The following is a 22,979-nucleotide window of genomic DNA, read 5'->3' as shown; positions in this document are numbered from 1 at the left end:
ATACTAATAAAATAATTTCAAAACAGCTGATGAATAGAATATCCAATAATTAAAGACTCAAGCAAATTTTGAAACCTTTACCAAACACCAATAAAATATTTCAAACAGCAGACACATCACATACTACCCAATAATTAAAATGGTAGTCAATCAAGAAAAATGAACTTAAAAAGCCACCTTTACTTACCCTCTCCAGCAGTTCTCCTACCCCTTTCCCTTACAGGCCACACCAGAAGCAGCAGTAGCTGCTGAAGCTGTCCTCACGGTCCTCTTCCTTAGAGACCACAACCAGTCTCTTCTCTCTTTCTCTCTCTCACACACACACACACACACACCAGTTACACTCTCAAGACCAGTTTCTGTCTCTCACACACCAAATATCTCCCCAACCAGTCTCTCTCTCACACACAAGCACACACATACCAGTCATCTCCCTGATCAGTCTCACACATACACACATCACCTCTCTCGCCAGTCTCTCTCAATCACATAATGCTCTCGCTCCCTCTTACTTACATACAAGCTCTCAATGACACACATGTTCTATCTCACTTACAAACAGGCTCAATCACACACATACCCTTTCTCTCACAGCCACAAGCCAGCCAAAAACATGCTCCATCTCTCTCTCGCACACACACATTGACTCACACAAGCACCCTCCCTGACTCACATATACACCACACACATACAGAAGCACCCTCCCTGCCTCACACAGAAGCATCATTCCTTTCTCACATACACACAAACACACACACACACATAGAAGCATCATTCCTTGCTCACATACACACAAACACACACACACACAGAAGCATCATTCCTTTCTCACATACATACACACACACACACACAGAAGCACCATTCCTTTCTCGCATACACACACACACACAGAAGCACCATTCCTTTCTCGCATACACACACACACACAGAAGCACCCTTCTGATCTCAAATACATCACACAAAGGCCCCCAGCTGAACAGCTGGTCTCCGGCGGCGGTTAGCAGCACCAGTGTTCACTTCTTCGGCCCCCATCGGCCTTGATTTTCATTTTTTCAGCCCCCGCCGGCTTGGTCTCCGGGGGCTGGCTGCGTGGTGCCCATCTCTTTTTCTTTGGCCTCGCTGGCCTCGATCTTAATTTCTTCGGCCCCCGCCGGCTTGGTCTCTGGGGGCAGCTGGCAGCCACACAATCTTCGTTTCTTCGGCCGCGAGTAGCACGCGGGACACGACAATACATACCGGTTGAGAATCGCTGACCTAGGTGACAGGTCCTCCTGCAGCTACCACCTGTGTCGGTCAGCCTTGCTTCCGGGGGGGGAGGGGGGTACTATTGCTTCAATCTGGGCCTGCGAGGCTGCAATCGCCACCTACCTTGATGGAGGTCAGGCAGCAGGGCTGAGAAAGATACTGCAGGCTGCAAGAGGCCACTAGCCATGCGGTCGAGACCACATGACCAGCTAGACCGGCCCACCGGGGGAAGCCCGATCCCCCGATAGGCCAATCCGCCCCTGGCCTTATTTAAAGAAAAAAAATGACATATCAAGACCAGTGATTAAATGTGTCCCAGGTGAGATGTGCAAAAGTAAATAATCACTTGACACACGCGAGTGTTAGGGTGGTCCTTAGTAGCACCAGCATTAATATTGAATTGTCCAACAATCAACGAACAGATCATGAAGTAGAAATACGTATCGAACTCTTATCCTCTTTAATATATCAATTTAATTCTTTAATTTTTTTTTTTAATTTAATTTTTAAACGCCTTGGACCTTCATACCACCCCGCGGTTTACAAGTTCATAATCTTCACTTGTGTATTCACCGCGCGGGGTCACTTTTAATCATCAGTCCGCAAAAATCATCTTTTTTAAGGGATATGTGGAAGAATTTTTCTTAAAAAGCACAAAGAATGGTACTTCCCTTTTTTTGATTTGAAGACCAGAGTCCAGAGTCCGACGTGATGTCACGTTTCGCGTGCTGCTGCCTCAGGGACTCTTCGGCTTGTTTCAGCTACTGCTGTCGCAAGGAATCTCTGGATATTTGCAAACATTTTATTCCAACAGGGAGGGTCCATTAAATCTCTTCTATGAATAAAACTATTTTAATTTCACGTATGATACAGACATTTACAACGAGAAAATGCACATTACGGACAACTATTTGAAGCCCTTAGCGAAGCTGCTTACCCGACATGGCAACCATTTTCTTCTTCAGTGTTTAGGTACTGTCGGGCTGAAATAGAGTCTAATTTATGTATGTAGCTCACGCAGCTCACGTGGCTATTAACATGCTATGATTGACAGACAATTTTGTGTGTTTCAGACAGGGAAAATCATATGAATTGAACCCACTCAATCTCTTTGTTTAAACCATTTGGTGTAACTGATTGTAATTGAAAAATCCACCTTTGCTCCAATTACATTTGTGCAACTTGCGCGCGCCGAGCCCTGTGCGCGCTGCCCGTTCCCTCCGAGGCCGCTCCAAAATCGGAGCGGCCTCGGAGGGAACTTTCCTTCCGCGCCCCCCCCCCACCTCTGTCGCAGAAGTTACGCCTGCTCGAAGCAGGCGTAACTTTGCGTGCGCCGGGCTGGCTGCCGCGTTCCAGTCCGGGGGCTGGTCCGGAGGCTGCGGCTACGCCCCCGGAACACCCCTGGGCCGAAACCATGCCCGCGGCACCGCCCCCGGATGACGCGCCAACCGCGTCACACCTCCCGACACGCCCACCCCAAGAAAGCCCCGGGACTTACACGCATCCCGGGGCTTTGCACGCGCCAGAAGCCTATGCAATATAGGCTCGGCGTGCGCAGGGGGGTTTTAAAAGGGTTATGCACGTAACCCTTTTAAAATCCGGCCCACAGTGTTTGTTCAGAGCCAATGCCACATCTACAAAGTTTTTATCAGATTTGCTCATTGTTTCTTCCAAAGTTTGCAAGAAGCAGAAATTCATCAACAGCTGGAATGGATTATGTGAGACATCTGAGATAAACCTCAAACACGAGATCAAAGCTTTAAAATTTCTTCACCACCCCGATTTGCAGGCTCAGATAGACTCACTGAACTTTAACATGTTTGGTATATATGTGTGGTCTTATAGCCTCTCCACTGCAAAAGAAATCCTTAGGGACCTTAATTTTCAGTTTTTTATTTTATTTTCCCCAGGATTTTATCCGTTTATTACAGTGAACAAAAATTGGAGAAACATAAGTGAAAGAAAACTGTTTTCCACTGAATTTCTCCCATTTTTAATCGTTATAACAAACACTGATAAATTCTCAGGAAAATAAAATAAAAACTGAAAACAAATGTTCCTATAAATCCTATATAAAAAGTTATAGTAAATCAGTTTATATCAGATGTTCACTGATATTGATCTTGTTTCCTCATTGATATATTTCCAGTCTTTATAATCGGTAGATCTTCCAATATTAATCCCCACTTACATCTGAAATTCTCAGATGATTATGATCTGTTAAGAGTCAGTGTCTGATACAGAGAAAATATTTTTTTTCATTTAGATCTCTGTACATACATCTTTCCTTCGGACTGTTTAATTTTGTTTTCTTTTGATAACCTTTTAAATGTTATGTAACAACTCTAATTTGTAAATACTGGAAAAAACATTCTCCTTATTTCAACCAATTTACCATGGGATTAAAAATGTCTGCATTCATCCTTCTGCCCTCATGTTTCCAATTAGGCAGGCTAGCATTTTTCAGCTCACTAGGTAATGGGGGTTGCATCAGCGATGGACATAATGCAGGTTTCCAGCTCTACATGCCAAATCTCTTTTTAAAACAATCTTCCATTTTGCTGGACATGCCAGAAAATGATTGAATTATTTTTCAGCTTTCAGATCAAATACAATGTTTATTTCAGTGGTAATGTCACTTATTTCTTTTTTGAGCCACTGTTTTATTTTCTATTCATTGTATTAGTGGTTCACTTTGTAATGTTCTCTAAAATTTGGAAGCTGTAATCCTCCTCTTGCATCAGTTTGACTATCTTTTAGTTTTCCTCCTTTCCTTTCCCATAGGGTTTTGATATTGCTGTCTCTAGTTTCAGTAGAAATGCTGTTACTCTTTCCTTCTTTCTCCTAAATCAGTTCAGGGTGGTGCTTCTGAGGCCTGCATGTCTGAGACCCCCTTGCTCTATATGTAGATTTCTCCAGTGACATTTCAGTTTTTCCTTCCTCCTCTCATCATTCTTGGTTTGAATTACTTTTTTTTTTATCTTTTATGATGTTTAAATCTGATTTTGTGTATTCCCTTCCAGGATAAAAGATGTTTTGTTTTTCTCTGCAAGGTTGAAGCTGGTAGCAAGTCTGCTCCTCATAGCTTTTACATCATGTGATCTTCATAAGAGCTTATATTTGATTAATTTGATGATAGTGTAGAGTAGTATCCTTTGTAGTGAGGGTGATAATGGTGGTAGAGGTGAGGATAAAGACACAAGGATGTAATATTGGTGCTGCTGCAGTAGCCACATAATTATGTCTTCCACTGAATCTGGAATTATTGCTGTTCAAGAAAATTTGACTCGATTCCTAATTTCTTGTGTTTTGTGCATGTCTCTTTCCCTAGCCCATCTAATCTTCATTTGATATCTTGCTTGCAAATGTGCTATTACTGACTGGCATCTGTTTAATTTTGTTTCTTATTCTTTTACTTCTATTTTCTGTGACACTTATTATTGTGACAAATAAGTATGTTGTACTATAGGATACTAGTATCAATATATGAAATAATAATTTCCAAATGCCTTTAAAAAAATCTGAGGCTATTTATTTATTTATTTGCAGAATTTCATACGATCCCTCAAGGTATCCCAAGTACATTCCTGAAGCATATTGTCTGTGTAAAGGCTGTTTGACTGGGATCTTTGGAGAAGAGAATTTATACTTTCGCAGTACCCCTGTCTACATGCCAACAGTTGTCCTGCGCCGCACCACCTCTTGTGCTGGGGGTCGCTACATTTACGTAGAAGATTATATAACTATCCCCGTTGGATGCACATGTGTGCCAGAACAAGACAGGGATAATGAGCCGGATAGTGTCAACTCCAGCATTGGTAAAGAAGAAAAAAAGTTTCAGGTCAAGAAAAGTGATAAACCAGCCTCTGAATAAAGATGAAGGGGGAATTTTGTAGGTATTTCCGTTACTTCTTTTCTTGGCTTCAGGCTAGTCTACATGGATCAGGAAATTATGAATCAGTGGAAAATATTTTAGCTTCCTGAAAGTCACCATTGGAATGAAGTTTGTGCTGGATATATGTGATTCTTTGCTGTTTAAAGAGTACTTGGAATTCAGCTGCAGCAGAAGGGCTCTCACTATGGCTCAGTAACCTGGAAAGCACTACCTGTAGAACTACGAATGGAGAGAGAGAGATCTGAATATTTTTCACAAGCAAGTGAAAGCTTTATAATTTTGCTAAAGCCTAAGCTAGAACAATGTAAATTAGCAATTGCTTTTATTTCTGTTATTATTGATACTAATGTTATAAGCACTGTTTGGTTTTTTTTTAATTACTATCTCTGTTTAACTCGGTGCTCCACCCTGAATTTTGTGGAAGATGCAGAAAATAAGAACTTGTAAATAAATAAAGAAAACAAAATGAAACAAATTGAAAAAGGTAATGTCATATGGAGTTGGGCACTGTCTTTGTTTCGTAATTCACAATTTGTAAATAATAAAGTAAATGTCACCATAAAATATGGTAGATCATTAGATAGTACAGATTTGACTACCTGTACTTAATGATGGCTTTTTCTGTATTATCAATAGTGGGTAGTGTTATAGGTGTCACACAGTAACAATGTCTGTACCTTGGTGGTCATAAAAATAAAAATGGTAGCTGTACTGGGGAACCTATTTCAAGATAAGCAGCATAAACTGTACAGCTTGAGAGAAGAGTGAGGTCAGAACCAACTGAACTTGGATAGAAACCCTGGTCGGGTACCAAAGGCGCCAGGTCCAGACAAAAGACCAAGGCTAGCCATCTCAGTCAAGGAACCCGGTGTTACCGCCTTCCCTAATCCAACCACAGAACAGAAAAATATTTGCCTGCCTTCTTATACCACTTAGCAGTCCTCAGTGAATGCTCCTGGCAGTTCTTCCTTCACCATTTTTTTTTTTTATTTTACTGAGTTCCTGGACAAAAGGAAGAAGAGAGAGAGAAAGGCCCCAGAAGAAAAAAGGAAACCCATACCTCTTATTCTCCTTTCTTATATCTTGGTCCTTTATTTATTTTGTTCAAAGGGAAAAAACCTCATCCTCCAAGAGAAAGAAAAAAGAAAGAGAAGACAATCCAGGTAAAAAAAAAAACAAAAAAACACAAGAAAGAGAGGGGGCTGGGAATTCATAGATAACTGGGAGCCCTAGGAAGCTCCCCTCCCAAGCTGCTGGGCTAAGCTAAATCAGGGTAGGGAGCCCACCCTATCACCCTGAGAGCACCTCAACTGAGATCTCACACAACACGGAATATGCTTGCCTACCAACTGCTGGAGACAGATAATACTGGCAAACTAAGTGCAGCACGGGATCATATATGGAGTGATGTCAACAAACCAATTGTTTTCTGCCTCCATATGCTGGCTGGGGAGTATAACCCATGTATTTGGACTGGTCTGGCTGGATGAAGAGGAAATGCTACTTAACAAGTAATGCAAAAAGAATTAGCATGGTAACAAAATTTGTCTGCACACTATTATCATGCATGGAAACCTGATCATGAATTGGTTAAATACCATGACTAAGGGACTCATTTTCCAAGGAGTTACTGTGTGTGATAATTCTGCAAATCGTGCTAACAGCAGTTAATACAATTTTTAATTTTGTATTCAGGGGGTGGAGCAAATGTAAAGTAGGGAAGATTTATTGTGTGGGGAGAGAGAGACTTACTGTAGTACCTACTCCCTAGACAGGTATTTGTATCCCTATGGGAGGCCACCTAGTAACTCGAGGTGAGGGTTAAGTATTAGTGTAGGGGTTTAGGGCCCACTTTCACATTCAACATGAGACGTACGAACAGAACAGTGGTCTCCTGTGAAGATTTGCTGGCCTTCGGAGTGAGGAAACTCACCCCAAGATGAGATTTGTGCAATGTTCTCTCCACCTAGCTTGTTGTTACCCAGGTAGAGAGTCCATCAAGCTAGGTGGAGAGAACACTGCACAAATCTCATCTTGGAGTGAGTTTCCTCACTCCGTAGGTCATCAAATCTTCACAAGAGAGCACTGTTCTGTTCGTACGTCTCATGTTGAATGTGAAAGTGGCCCCTAACCCCCTACACTAATACTTAAACCTCACCTCGAGTTACTAGGTGGGACTCCCATAGGGATACAAATACCTGTCTAGGGAGTAGGCACTATGGTAAGTCTCTCTCCCATACACATGCTTATTAGCATAAGGTACACCCCTTTTTGGTATCGCATGCAATATTGGAAAATGAGGCCCTAAATTATTTACTATGGGGAATCTAAATAGTGCTATCACACTAAACTGAGCATCCTCAACTCACTTTTAGTTTTTGCTTCCCTTGTTTGCTTCCAAAGAACATACACGTAATCTTGGTGCATGGGAGTTGTTTGTTACTGCTGAGGAAAGAAGTGTGAGGTAAAAGCAGAGCAGAGTTCCAGGACAGCAGAAAACTGACATGAGTGCCTGTTTAGAACCATCCATCTTCTGTGTCAGTAAGGGTCTTCAAAGAGAAATGTGAGAAGGAAATGGTTAGGGAGAAAAGGGAGCATGGAGGGGGGGTGTAACTAAGGTAGAAAGCTGGCTGCCTTGAATAATAAGGGCATTTCATTTATTAAGATTTATTAATCGCTTAACACAAATAGGTAGGTCTAAGCGATTTACAGTTAAAACACTAAAAAAAACCCAAATATCAAAATATATATATAAAAGACAATAAAATAAAGGGGCAGATTTTAATACCTATGTACGGGTGTAGATTTGTGTACGCAACCCAGCGAGCACAAATCTACGCCGTGTGCATGTTATAAAATCCGGGGTCGGCGCAGGCAAGGGGGTGCACACCGAGCCCTAGGGGAGCCTCGATGGCTTTCCCTGTTCCCTCTGCCCCTCCCCCCCACCTTCCGCTACCTAACCCGCCCCCCAGCCCTACCTAAAAAAACCCTACCTAAAAAAATACCTTTTGTTTTGCAAGTTGCGCCTACCTCCAGGCAGGCATAGGTTGCACGCACCAGCCAATTGCCAGTGCGTGATCCCCCAGCCTAGAGGCCCTATGGAGGCCTCTGGCCTCGCCCCTGCCCAGCACCCCTTTTTCAAGCCCCGGGACATGCGCGTGTCACCGGACCTATGCAAAATAGGCTCGACATGCGTAGGGCTTTTAAATCTGCCCCAAAAAGTATAAGCCACACATATAAAAGGAAATCAGTGTTACCTGACCATTCCCCTCCCCCCATGACAACTTTGTAGTACAGGTTCTGCAATGGCTATAATCACACAGTCTGTTAGAGCCCCAAAGCTTATAAACATGAGCTGTGCACTCAATTCAAAACTTTGATCAGTTCATAGAAGTTGTTGCTCAGCTACAAGCCTATGAAAACCTACATTGGTCTTTGGCCACACTAACAATGGCAAATGGCAACAAAGATCTTTGTCCTCTTGTAATCTGTTGCTTGGAAATACATTTGCCTTGCATAAATAAAGACAGATTTATTTTTTAAGTGTCCATGTTGTATCTGTGACTCTTCTATTATCTCCTTCTCTTTCATTTTCTTCCTTCTCTCCCCTGACTTTTTATACCAAGTGAAAACTTTTTCTTTATATTATGATAAGGGGTGACTGACTGGGAGGTACCCACTGACTAATCACTTACCTCTGAGGGCAGCTCCCTGGCTGGAGACCCCTATTCTGTCCCCAGCAGTGTGTATACATTTGCATTTATTTACCTTGCGGCTGTGAACTATGTTCAATGCTGCAGTACTGCCTTACAACTGTGAAAACTGTATTATGGGTAACACAATCTTTACATTCTGCGGCTAACCTTGCTAATGTATACACTGTATCTTGTGGGCCTTTGTCTGCAAGGCCCGCCCCCTCTCTCCTCATGTAGGCCAGACCACTGGCCACACTTTTGACCCCGCTCCCTTGAGGAGACTGGTTTCTTGCTTCCACTGACCATGAGACAGTTCCTCCATGCTTGCCTGCATGCAGCAGGGACCTTCGCCATCCTCTGAAACGAACTGACTTTTCACCTTCCTCTTTCCATTAAATCAGCCTCATTCTCTTGATAAGTATCCTCATTTAATCTCATCACCTCCTCATCTCTGCAGTGAAGCCACACATCTCTCCAAGAATCCTTCACCCTCCTTTCTTCAGCTGCATCTCCAAATCGAAAGATACTTATCCTGGGGGCATTACTTCTGAAGTGCAACAATTGTAAGTAACCGATTACTTGTACAATAAACAATTTCAGAAATACAGAATCTTTCTGCGAGTCTGATTGGGAAGAAGGTTTAGCTATCTGGATATTAAAACATGAATGTTTAATGTAGGCCAGAACAACCCCTACATTTGAGATTAGTCAGGATGTGGAGCTTGGCCCCCCCCCCCCAAAACACTAAAACTGCTGTTCATGGTCAAGCTTCTAAATATCTGCAGTGCTCATTGGCCAGATTAACCACAGCAAGGGTAGCAATGAGCCTGAATTACATGTCCATTAACACCCCACTATGAAACCTCTGGGCCTTGTATGTCGTGAGGTGTCAATCAATGCTTGAAGAACCTCGCCAATATGTCAGTGGTTTGTAAGCAAACATTTTAGGCATCCCTGGCCAAATTGTATGTTTCATTGAATCTCTAAGTGAATAAAGCTGCCTCAACCTTTCCATGGTAAAAAATTAAACACAGGGTAGAGCACAAGAAAACATGGTGATGTCTTAAAGTCCACATAGTAAATGGAATACCTTCTGGAGTTTTAAATGGATACAGCTTTTATTATCAAAAACTCCTGTTGCCAAGTATTTAGAGTTTTGAAAGCTTGCGCGCGCCGAGTCCTAGGGGAGCCCCGATGGCTTTCCCCGTTTCCTCCGAGGCCGCTCTGAAATTGGAGCGGCCTCGGAGAGAACTTTCCTTCCTCCCCCCCCCCCACCGTCCCCTCCCTAACTCGCCCCCCAGCCCTATCTAAACACCCCCCCCCCCCCCCCCGACCTTTGTTAAATAAGTTGCACCTGCCTCCGGGCAGATGTAGGTTGTGTGCGCCGGCACTGTGCCGGAGGCCTCGGTCCCGCCCCGCCCCTTTTTTGCAAGCCCCGGGACATACGCGCATCCCGGGGCTTGCGCTCATCGCTGGGCCTATGCAAAATAGGCTTGGCACGTGCAGGAGTGGGTATTCGGGGTTAAGCGCGTAACCCTTTTAAAATCCGCCCCTCAGTCTGACCCAGTATAGCAAGTTCTTATGTTCTTAAATAAATAAATTGCTGCAAAGGGGACTTCCAATGAGTCAAAAAGTGTGAAGATTTGTGCAATCAAGACCTTTTTAAAAAATTTTTATAGAGCTATGCTGGATATGTGAGTCTTTTTCCCCTGCCGTTGAAGCAGAGTGCTATGCTGGATATGCGAGTCTTTTTCCCCTGCCGTTGAAGCAGAGAGCTATGCTGGATATGCATTGAAAGTGATGTATCAGTCTTTCTCCCTTGCCATTGAAGCAGAGAACTACACTGGATATGCATTGAAAGTGATGTATCAGTCTTTCTCCCCTGCCATTGAAGCAGAGAGTTACGCTGGATATGCATTGAAAGTGATGTATCAGTCTTTCTCCCCTGCCGTTGAGGCAGAGAGCTATGCTGGATATGTGAGTCTTTTTCCCCTGCCGTTGAAGCAGAGTGCTATGCTGGATATGCATTGAAAGTGAAGTATCAGTCTTTCTCCCCTGCCGTTGAAGGAGAGAGCTATGCTGGATATGCATTGAAAGTGAAGAATCAGTCTTTTTCCCCTGCCGTTGAAGCAGAGAGCTATGCTGGACATGCATTGAAAGTGAAGAATCAGTCTTTCTCCCCTGCCGTTGAAGCAGAGAGTTACGCTGGATATGCATTGAAAGTGATGTATCAGTCTTTCTCCCCTGCCGTTGAGGCAGAGAGCTATGCTGGATATGCATTGAAAGTGAACATAAGAACATGCCATACTGGGTCAGACCAAGGGTCCATGAAGCCCAGCATCCTGTTTCCAACAATGGCCAATCCAGGCCATAAGAACCTGGCAAGTACCCAAAAACTCAGTCTATTCCATGTTACTGTTGCTAGCAATAGCAGTGGCTATTTTCTAAGTCAACTTAATTAATAGCAGGTAATGGACTTCTCCTCAAAGAACTTATCCAATCCTTTTTTAAACACAGCTATACTAACTGCACTAACCACATCCTCTGGCAACAAATTCCAGAGTTTAATTGTGCGTTGAGTAAAAAAGAACTTTCTCCGATTAGTTTTAAATGTGCCACATGCTAACGTCATGGAGTGCCCCCTAGTCTTTCTATTATCCGAAAGAGTAAATAACTGATTCACATCTACCCATTCTAGACCTCTCATGATTTTAAACACCTCTATCATATCCCCCCTCAGCCGTCTCTTCTCCAAGCTGAAAAGTCCTAACCTCTTTAGTCTTTCCTGATAGGGGAGCTGTTCCATTCCCTTTATCATTTTGGTCGCCCTTCTCTGTACCTTCTCCATCGCAACTATATCTTTTTTGAGATGCGGCGACCAGAATTGTACACAGTATTAAAGGTGCGGGCTCACCATGGAGCGATACAGAGGCATTATGACATTTTCCGTTTTATTCACCATTCCCTAATAATTCCCAACATTCTGTTTGCTTTTTTGACCACCACAGCACACTGAACCAATGATTTCAATGTGTTATCCACTATGATTTTAATTCCCTTAAGTTTTCCTTTGTTAATTAACCTTTTTCATAGTGTTTAGTAATCCTTTGTTTATTAAATATGTTCAATGTATTTGACTTAGGAAACCTATTTTCCTGCATACTCTGTTTTTAATGTAAACCGGTATGATTTGTATCTGATACAAGAATGTCTGTATATAAAAATGCAAAATAAATAAATAAATAAATGATGCCTAGATCTTTTTCCTGGGTGGTAGCTCCTAATATGGAACCTAACATCGTGTAACTACAGCAAGGGTTATTTTTCCCTTTATGTATGCAACACCTTGCACCTATCCACATTAAATTTCATCTGCCATTTGGATGCCCAATCTTCCAGTCTCAGAAGGTCTTCCTGTAATGTATCACAATCTGCTTGTGATTTAACTACTCTGATCAATTTTGTATCATCTGTAAATTTGATTACCTCACTCGTCATATTTCTTTCCACATCATTTATAAATATATTGAAAAGTACGGGTCCCAATACAGATCCCTGAGACACTCCACTGCCCACTCCCTTCCACTGAGAAAATTGTCCATTTAATCCTACTCTCCGTTTCCTGTCTTTTAGCCAGTTGTAATTTGCATACATTGAAGCAGTGCATACAAACATATCTCATCTATATTAATTGAGGCGTTCCTGAAAACCAGATTGGCTGTGTGGTCCTTGAGAATCACTGAATGACTCCTCTGGACCAGGCCTCTTTAAAAAAAAGATATTTATTGCATCTGTAAAAATGTTATTGGGTGTGTGCAAGAGGTAGAGCTGCCACAGATGCTTTAAAAATACCCTCTGCTCAGCCCACAAACTGTCTCACAAAGGGTTATTCATCTATCTGCTTATGTTGCAATTATTAACTTCCCAGAACCCTCAAACCTAAATATATTAATTCCTGCCATGAACTGGAATATCTCCAGAATGTCTCTTGCCACAGCTCCATAGGTCCCATTATAGTTTGTGGGAAATGTTTTTTCACCTTTATTTTCTTTTCCCTTCACGCCAAAAAAGGAGAAATCTAGCTTAATCTCTGCCATTTTACTCTAGCTTATAAAAAAATGTGAAAAAAGGTTTTCATTTCAGTATAATGGCTGCATTTTCTTATAGCAAATGCCACTTTTAAAGAAATAGTACCACGTTCTCGATAGCGGATTACAGCACTCTAGTGCATGCAAATTTATGTCATGTATTTATTGGGAATATCCTGAAAATTTGAGTGGCTCTCCGGTCCCTAGGACAGGTTTGGAAAGCCCTGCTTTAAGACCAGGGTCTAATTTCTAATAAGAACAAAACAAAAAAGAAGAAAACATTTTACAATAGAAATCAACAGGACAGATGATAAAAACCAACAAGTAATACCACAATAAGAACATAAGAAATTGCCATGCTGGGTCAGACCAAGGGTCCATCAAGGCCAGCATCCTGTTTCCAACAGAGTCCAAACCAGGCCACAATAGCCTGACAAATACCCAAACACCAAGAAGATCCCATGCTACTGATGCAATTAATAGCAGTGGCTATTCCCTAAGGGGTAGATTTTAAAAGCGCCGGCGCTCCTATTTTGCATATGCCGCCGGCGCGCGCAAAGCCCCGGGACGTGCGTAATTCCCGGGGCTTTGCTTGGGGGGGCGTGTTGGGGTGCCTGTCGGGGGCAGCGCAGCACTGAAGTCAGGCTCACTGGTCTATAGTTTCCCAGATTGCCCCTGGAGCCCTTTTTAAATATTAGGGTTACATTAGCCACCCTCCAGTCTTCATGTACAATGGATGATTTTAATGATAGGTTACAAATTTTAACTAATAACAAATAATATTTTCCAGGCTCCCTATTTAATATATAGGATAGGCGTTCAATGCTGGACATCTCAAGCACTTGTCTATGCTATTGGTCTATCCATGGGGCCAAGTCTTAGGCATGGGCAATGGTGAAGCTTTTTTTTATAGTGTAATGGCCCAATATTATAGGCCCAGTAACAAGCAAATAGAAGTGAGAACAGTACAAGTGAACAAATACAAGGCAAGCATTCAGCTTGGACCATGAATCAGAACTGTTGTATCAAAGTGCAGACCCAGCACATAACTGTAAGTGTGTGTGTGTGTGTGTGTGTGTGTGTGTGTGTGTGTTGGTCCAACTACAGCCTCTCCTAGATAGCATGAGGGCCGATTTTAGAAAAGAAACATGGAGATGTGTAAGTTTGATGCAAGTGACAAATCATGAATTTGCTTAATCATACAACACATGGAAACATTATGAGCTGGCTCCCAAATTTTAGACTTATTGTGAAAATCAAGGTTGGTACCAAGCTTCTCTTTCTATTTCCGCTCTCTCTGATTTTTAGAATTTCTTTTAAAATTCTTTCATTGATCCATAGAGTTGTGCACAAGATAGGGCCTAAATACTTGAGAGGTAAGTTAGACGTGTATAAACTGTAAGACCCTGCTCTTGGCTAAAATGTTTTAGCCTTCCCCGCACTGTTGGATATGAAATACAGCTGCAAACAAAAAAAAAGGGCCTTTTCCTTTAGGTCCATTATGGAATTCAATCCCAAAGGAGTTGAGAACCATCAAGAAAGGCAGCAAGACTTTTTTTTTTTCAGTGGCTTTCCCATGATGGGTTTGTAATTGATTAGTTTTAGTAATTGATCAGGGGTCTGTGATCACTTTCAGGCTCACTAGACTGTACCTTATTTTTATGTAGGGTTTTTATTTTCAACAATCACCACCATAAAATACTATTTTGTTTGATATAGATTTGTGTGCTTAGTTTATATTTTTAGTACATCGCGTAGAGCTAATGTAGAAAAGAGGCAACTCTTAAATCTAATTAAATAAATAATAAATGGTTAGCCAGCCTCCCACTTTTAACCCTAATTGGTTCACTCAAAGGAAAGTCATCATGCCTGCCCCCAGAAAGACTGAATCACTGTATAAGTGCTTTTCCGCCATGTATTGAAAAGTACTAAAAATGCAGAGATTTGAAACCATGACTGCTCTAAATAACTGTAGGTCCAAGATTTCCTTGTTGAGCTTAAAGGTTTATGTCTGTGCATAACTGGCCTGGGCTGGCACTCACATTTCCACTGACCACAAAAATCAGATCACTGATTGACCTAGTTGCCAACTAAAGAATTTTGGAGGTCCGTTGCATTTAGAAAAGTGAATGGAAACATGCAGCTATTGCTGTGTATAACGATTTAGTGTACTCCACAAAAGTAGAGATCCACAAAAGAAAAACAATCATAAAAAGAAACTGAACAGAAAGACATTGATATTAGTAAAAAGACCACTGTATCAGAAGAAAGAAAATTTTATTGTACCATCTAACCCTATGAGAAAAAACTACGAGACCAAACTCTATATTACTGTCCAGCATTCTCTCACTGAGTAGGGCTGGGGTTCTGTGCTTTCCATATGGGACAGCAGTTAAGTGGTCTTTCTCCCAACTTTATTTAAGACATTTTGATTTATAGGGTTATGGCAATTCTGTATAACTGAAAACCAAAAACTCATCATTTAGAAAACACTAAATATTATTGAAGAGACTTTACATTCAGCGCCAGGAACCTGGGATACACACAGCACCCTAAAAATGTTTCTTGCAGGGCCAACAAAAGCACACAACTCTTACAGAAACTATAAGTGTGCTTGATCCAAGAAGAGTCCCCCATCAAGCGCCATATTCTGTAGGCCAGAGGGTGTCAAGTTGCTCAGGGTATGCAGCGGGACATGGATCCAGTTGAAACTACTTGGCTAAAGTCATCAGAGTAAGTTTATCCGGATAACTCTAACCCTAAATATAGCTGATTAGGTTTGACGTTATCTGAGTACATCTCTCCGGATAACTTGAACCTTAACTGGCTTATGTTCAGCCTATAGCAGATTAAGTAAACATAAAAAATAAATAAGAGATCAGGTCAAGCAGAGCAATCCCCCAACCCCCACACTAAGTAAAACAATGTCTCCCACCCAACCTCCCAAAGTAGCAGGCCATTGTGGCCAGAAAGCCTCCCCCTGCAGCGATATTTTGATTCAAACTAGGCTCCAGGCCCCCTCTTTCTGAAAAGCAGACAGCCCTCCCACCACCCCACTAAGCACCTGAAGTCGGCTGCATTCAGTGTTGCTGCGACAGCTAAGCCCCAAAGTTTGTTTGGCTTATTCTGGTGGTGGTTCTGGGTGGGAAGGGCTTATGGGATTACTCTGCTTGCCTGCTCTTTTAAACATTTTTATTTAAACAGGCATATGCTGAATGCAGCTGGTTACGGTTTAAGTGATCAGGGCAAATGTACCTAGATGACTTTAAGATTGCTCCGAGGATGTCTGAAACGTATCCAGTATTTTCTGGCTAACTTATCCAGATAGGTTTGGCCTTCCCCGGAACATCCTAAGTTATGCGGATAAAGTTTACCCGGCTAATCAGTTAGCCAAGGACATTCAGACTGGCAAAAATGTTAACACCCTAAGGTTTGCCCCGCTAAGCCTCAACTTAGCCGGACAAACACCTTTGAATATGAACCTGATGGATTTTTAATGGAATGTTCTTATGAATACTCAGTATCAAGCCCAGATTCATAATTTACATAACAGCGGAATTCATTTGCTAAATTTCTTGCATGTTTCGGAATAAACTTGCACATCTTTAGACCAAGAAGCTTTTCTGCTTGATCTTCCATAACCGCACCTAAAATGAGAAGAGAAGACACATCATTTATACAGAGGACACTAGTGTAACAGCAAGTTTCGCACTTTAAACACTGGAAAAAGAATAGACAAGTGTGTACATCTAGGATTCGTAGTACTGCTTGAATTAGAATTTTTTTTTTTTTAAAGATAAAGAATTACTACTTATCTGATAATTTCCTTGTCTTTAATGAGGGCAGGTTGATCCACACCAGTGGGTTATGCATCTCTACCAGCAGATGAAGATGGAGCAGAGCTGACATCGTGGTATGTACACCCCTACACTGGCATCAGCCCACCAGTATTCTCTGCAAAAAAGGTCAACTGTGGAAAAATAAAGAATACATGATCATAACCATTAAGACAACCATTCAAACACTCATTTAACAGAAAAACATTGAGGTCAGCCAAGGAGTGTAATATTACTAATCTAGGGATTGGATCCGACACCAGTAATCCCCAGAAATGCAGCCAATCAGGAGGACTATAGCACCACCATCCAGCAGCCAAGGGTGGGAAGGTGGAGTAACCTGACCTCATTATAGAAAAAGAAATTATCAGGTAAATAGTAATTTCTCCTTTCTTAGCATTCAGACAGGTTAATCCACACCAGCGGGACGTACCAAAGCTACACCCGAACAGTGTGGGAGGCTGCCCACGGTCCGATCAACACCGCACACGTGAAGGCTGTCTTGTCCCGGGCTTGCACATCCAGGCGATAATGCCTGGAAGTTGTGTAAGAAAAAAAACAAAACGTTGCAGCTCAGGAAATCTCGGTGGGAGATAACCATGTAATTTCTGCCCATGACTTTGCCTGAGTCCTAGTGGAACGAGCGCTAACCTGACTAGGAAACAGCTGCTCAGCATCCTCATATGCGACAGTGATAACTTTCTTAATCCAGCAGGCTATCGAAGTCCATGACACCAGTTCACCCTGTTTACCCCTACTGTGGAGTATAAACAGCTGGTCCATCTTCCTGAGAGGTTTAGAAACTTCCCATACCTCAAGATATGCCACTTGACACCCATGGTCCATAATAGGCGATATTCCTCCACCTCTCCCCCCCTGCCCAGAGTCAGCAGGGATTGATTGATTGATTCTAGTGACAATTCAAGAGCACTATTGGCCAAAAGACGGAACAATTTGCATCTGGACAGCTCCTGGAAACACTTGCAGAGGCAGTTCCCGGCAAGTCAGAGCTCACAGTTCAGAAAATCTATGCACAGAACACAGTCCTTTAGTAAGTAACCTGAGGAAGAGGCTATGCTGTGGTCGAAAGGTGGGATCCACCAGAATTCCAGAACCAGATGAAGACTCCACATGGACACTGGCAACTGCAAGGGGCACGAAGATGCTTCATCCCTTTCAAGGCTGTGCCACAATCGGATGGACCGACAAGGGCTCACCATTCACATTACCTCGGAAATAGGCCAGAGCAGTCAGCTGTACCTTACACAATCCATCCTGCAAAAAGTCAAACTGAGCGGGATTTTAACCGGAGGATGAACTCCTCGTTCTTCACACCAAGCCCAAAACATTTGCCAAACGTGAACATAGGCTAAGGAAGTGAATAACTTTCATGCTCGAAACAAGGTGGAAAACATCGCCCTTGCTTCTGCAACGAGCTTTCTCAAGGGCCACATTGTAAGACAAAATTCAAGTTGGATTTTTGAGAATAATAGGCCCCTGCCATAGCAGATCCCTGTGGACCGGTAATTGGAGAGGATACTCCACCAGATGTCTTCGCAGATCTGCATACCATAGCCTCCTTGGCCAATCTGGCGCCACTAGATGCACCAACTCCGAATCATTCTGCCCAACATTGGCCACGGGGAAAAGGCATATAGAAGCTTACAGATGGCAGATGAAATTTAATGTGGATAAGTGCAAGGTGATGCATATAGGGAAAAATAACCCATGCTATAATTACAAAATGTTGGGTTCCATATTAGGTGCTACAACCCAAGAAAGAGATCTAGGTATCATAGTGGATAACACATTGAAATCGTCGGTACAGTGTGCTGCGGCAGTCAAAAAAGCAAACAGAATGTTGGGAATTATTAGAAAAGGAATGGTGAATAAAACGGAAAATGTCATAATGCCTCTGTATCGCTCCATGGTGAAACCGCACCATGAATACTGTGTACAATTCTGGTCGCCGCATCTCAAAAAAGATATAATTGCGATGGAGAAGGTACAGAGAAGAGCTACCAAAATGATAAGGGGAATGGAACAACTCCCCTATGAGGAAAGACTAAAGAGGTTAGGACTTTTCAGCTTGGAGAAGAGACGACTGAGGGGGGATATGATAGAGGTGTTTAAAATCATGAGAGGTCTAGAACGGGTAGATGTGAATCGGTTATTTACTCTTTCGGATAGTAGAAAGACTAGGGGGCACTCCATGAAGTTAGCATGGGGCACATTTAAAACTAATCGGAGAAAGTTATTTTTTACTCAACGCACAATTAAACTCTGGAATTTGTTGCCAGAGAATGTGGTTAGTGCAGTTAGTATAGCTGTGTTTAAAAAAGGATTGGATAAGTTCTTGGAGGAGAAGTCCATTACCTGCTATTAAGTTCACTTAGAGAATAGCCACTGCCATTAGCAATGGTTACATGGAATAGACTTAGTTTTTGGGTACTTGCCAGGTTCTTATGGCCTGGATTGGCCACTGTTGGAAACAGGATGCTGGGCTTGATGGACCCTTGGTCTGACCCAGTATGGCATTTTCTTATGTTCTTATGCCTTCCAGTCACTCCTGCACGAGGGCACCAATGCCCGAATACTTCAGATCTCTCCTGGGACTGAGGAAATGAGGAACCTTCGCATTGTCTGATGTCACCAGCAAGCCTAGAAACGGGAGGTCTCAACTGAGCTAGAACACTTCACGGCACTGTTCCATTTTCTCCTGGATCCAGATACTGTCTGCTGAGAAAGTCGGCTCTTACATTGTCTTCTCCTGCAATGTGTGATGCTCAGATCCCCTGAAGATGTACTTTTGCCCATTCCATGAGTTGGGTTATTTCCTGTGACACTTGCTAGCTCTTGGTTTCTCTCTGTCAATCGATGTAAGCCACTGTTGTCGCATTGTCTGACATTATTCGGACCACTTGATCCTGCAAGAGATCGAGGAATCACAAGCATGACAACCAAACAGCACGAGTTTCCAGCCGATTAGTGTTTCAGAGGTACTCCTCTGAATTCCACTACGCTTTCAATTCCTGACAGTAAGCTTCCCAACCCTGGAGGTTCATATCCACTATGTGTAGTATCCAGTCCGGTGTTTGTAGGGGAATGCCCCTCATTATATGATGTGTCTGCAACCACCACTGCAGGCGGATGCAGATCTCTACTGGTAACTGAAATCGTATCAAGGAGTTCTGAGACTCAGGCCTCCAATGCATAAGCAGTGTGCACTAAAGAGGACACAAAGCGCCCTTGCCCATGGAACCACCTCTCGGATGGCTGCCATCAACCCGCGTACCTGTAGATAAACTACACCGCCAGACATACCGTTTCTGTCAATAGTCGCACCTGTGCCATCAGTTCTGAATACAGACCCCCGGCAGGGACACCTGTCTTGCTTCATGTCAAAAACGAACACCTAGATACTCCAGTGTCTGGGATGGCTGTAGATTGCTTTTGGCCAAGTTCACCACCCAACCTAGTGTCTGCAGCAAGGAGATCACCTTGTGTGGGGCCTGAAAATTCTTTCATAGCTCTTGGTCCAAATTAGCCAATCGTCGAAGTACAGGTGGATCAGAATGCCATCCTTTCTCAATACCTCTGCTACCAGCACTCTGACATTAAAGAAGGTTCTAGGCATGGTGTCCAATCCAAAGGTTAGTGCTCAAAAAGTGACAATGTCGCCCAAAACAGCGAAACGCAGAAAACCGTTGATGCTCTAGTCAAGTAGGAATATGCAGATATGCCTCTGACAATCCAGAAACTTAAGAAATTCCCCCGACTGTACTGCCATTATCAGCGAGTGTAAGGTTTTCATGCAGGAATGAATCACTTGCAAAAGCCGGTTGACTCTCTTGAGATCCAGGATGTACCCGAAAAGGGCATTGTACCCGTTTCGGGTACAATGAATCAATTGGAATATCGGCCTGAATTATCTTGAGACATGGGCACTGGGATCACAGCCCGCAGGCTGAGAAGTCCTGACAACCTACACTCCACTGTCTATCTCTTCTGGGGAGAGCTGCAGGGAGACACCATGAAAACATCCTAAGGAACACTGAGAAACTACAGAACACAGCCATCTCTCATCACCTCCAGACTTCACTGGTCTGACATGATCTCGATCCATCTCTGATAAAAAGGAGAGACAGGAGATCCCCTACCTACTGTTCACAGGAGTGGGTCAGCACACCCTCATTGAGGGGTTTGAGGGGGCACCGCCATTCAAGCCCACGCCCCGTCTGGGCTGCCTGGGACGAAGGACTAAGACCTATCCAAATGTTGAGCCCCAAGAAAAGTCACTCCTCTGTAGGGTTGAAAACATTTGAAAACCTTTAGCACGACGTATCGTGCCGAAAGAGCATGGTGCCTACTTTTAATCCTCTGCAAACTGAAGAACCTGGTACTTACCCTATTTATTGGCCATTTTTTTCCCTCACTCCCAAACCAGAATGGTCCTTAAAAGGCTATTTCATAAGAGTAGGCTTTGTATTGTCTCGACACCAATTCGTCAGCCATAGCTGACACTCAACCCTGCTTAGCTTCCAAGATCAGACAAGATCGGCTCATCCAGGGTGGTGAGGCTGTAGGGCACTGCCCTGAATTCAAACCAGTCTCGTCGACTTCCTGAGAGAAAGCAAGCAAGAGCGAACCACCAGGGAACACAAGAGGTCATCTGCAATTCATTGCCACCGTCTCGAGGCCTGCTTAAAGAGCCTCAATTCTCCTATCCTATGCCTCCTTCAAGCCACTCACCCTTCCACAGGGATAGTCGCCTGCTTAGTGACGGCACACACTTGCACATCCACTTTCAGAAAGCGCAACAGCTTTCTCTCTCTGCTGGATTCAGAAGTTCGTCCCCCTGTAAAAATAGCATCTGAGGCACCCCATTCAAGATCAAGCAATTCTTGATTATAATCCATAATGTTTCCTGGCAACCCATCTTTATGAAGAAATGCAACATTGTGCCATACAGTTCCAACCCCAGAGGAATTTCCCATCCTCCAGGGAGTAAGGGCTGCTTTCACTATCTGTGCCACCAGGGTCCCTATCAGCATGACCTACAGCAGGAGTAGACACACTCCGATGCTTACTTGCAGCACCAGGCGAGCGGAGATTCGCAGACTGCGATCCTGAGCTCTTAGGCCTACTATGTTGGCGACTGAGAAAAAAACCTGCGTTTCATGGTGGACCTGAGCATAGAAAATCGCGTGAACACCTCCATGGCCCATACTAAAACCAGCGGCATCAATCCTTTACTCACCGAAAAGCCTTCCCCCGCTGACTATCCAGTTAGGGGAGCCCCAAAACCAGGTGATACCTCTAACAAGCTCCCCTCCAGACCCATTCCCGCATCATTTATTTATTTATTTAAAAGGTTTTATATACCACACTCCACAAGGACACTTGATCAAGGCAGTTTTCAAGGTTACATGCATAAAATAAAAGACAACATGAAGCATTAACAGAAATAAAATTCAGTTCATAAGACAACAACATCATCACACCATCAAAAAAAGAAGAAACAATTACAAGATCACACCTCATGTATATGTAGCAGATGACCATAAACCAATACTATACTGCATTGTCAAAGGCTAGTGTGAAAAGATACGTTTTTAAGTTTTTCTTGAACTATTTAGTATTAGGTGTTCATGCTGGGAAGGGTGGACTCAACAAAAACAGCCGGAGAAAACTCTCCCTGAGCGTCCAAGTAGCGCTGAGGCAAGTTAGTGGGGGGAGGTGGGGGGGAAATGCCATGCTGAGATCCCTGAATATGGCAAACAGCACAAAAGTAAACGCCCATTAGCAGCACGTTCGCAAAGTGACCACTGTGCGCCCAGCTGTGCGCCTGCCCAAGCAAGCATGGACAAGGTGGCCAAAAACCAGGCCTGTCCATTAAGGGTCCAAAACTTATAAGTACACAACACGCGGTCCAGGCAGGCACTTGCCTGAGCACCCACACCTAGGCGCACACCAGGGCGCTCAAGCACAAACCAACAGTGTTTCATGGCAGACTTGTGCACAGAAAAGTGTGCAAACATCGCTGTGGCCTACCATGTGGCGCATAAGCAAAGCCTGAGAGCAGGGCCTAGCCAAAAAGACTACTCAACCCGCCAAGCTGCCATGACTCCCCCAGCTCCCTCTGAGGCGGGAATGGACGACGGATCGTCACACAGTCTCCATCTGCTGGTAGAGGTGCATAACCCACTGGTGTGGA

The 22,979-nt window shown here is 43.3% G+C and overlaps 2 protein-coding genes across 2 annotated transcripts in view; one reads left to right on the top strand and one right to left on the bottom strand.

Moving 5' to 3' along the window:
- The window catches only part of IL17D (interleukin 17D), a 29,240-nt gene extending 23,511 nt beyond the window's left edge, over positions 1-5,729 (top strand). Inside the window, exon 3 of the mRNA XM_029602515.1 lies at positions 4,798-5,729. Within this exon, the coding sequence (XP_029458375.1) occupies positions 4,798-5,122 (325 nt within the window). The 3' untranslated portion in view covers positions 5,123-5,729. The remainder of the gene's footprint in view (positions 1-4,797) is intronic.
- Positions 5,730-15,186: 9,457 nt separating this feature from the next.
- Positions 15,187-22,979, bottom strand: part of EEF1AKMT1 (EEF1A lysine methyltransferase 1) — a 45,051-nt gene continuing 37,258 nt past the window's right edge. Inside the window, exon 5 of the mRNA XM_029602514.1 lies at positions 15,187-16,573. Within this exon, the coding sequence (XP_029458374.1) occupies positions 16,434-16,573 (140 nt within the window). The 3' untranslated portion in view covers positions 15,187-16,433. The remainder of the gene's footprint in view (positions 16,574-22,979) is intronic.

Source organism: Rhinatrema bivittatum, chromosome 5, assembly GCF_901001135.1.
Source record: "Rhinatrema bivittatum chromosome 5, aRhiBiv1.1, whole genome shotgun sequence".
Classification (NCBI taxonomy): domain Eukaryota; kingdom Metazoa; phylum Chordata; class Amphibia; order Gymnophiona; family Rhinatrematidae; genus Rhinatrema; species Rhinatrema bivittatum.
The sequence above is the reverse complement of the archived record's forward strand: the minus strand, read 5'-3'. Positions and strand labels throughout refer to the sequence as shown.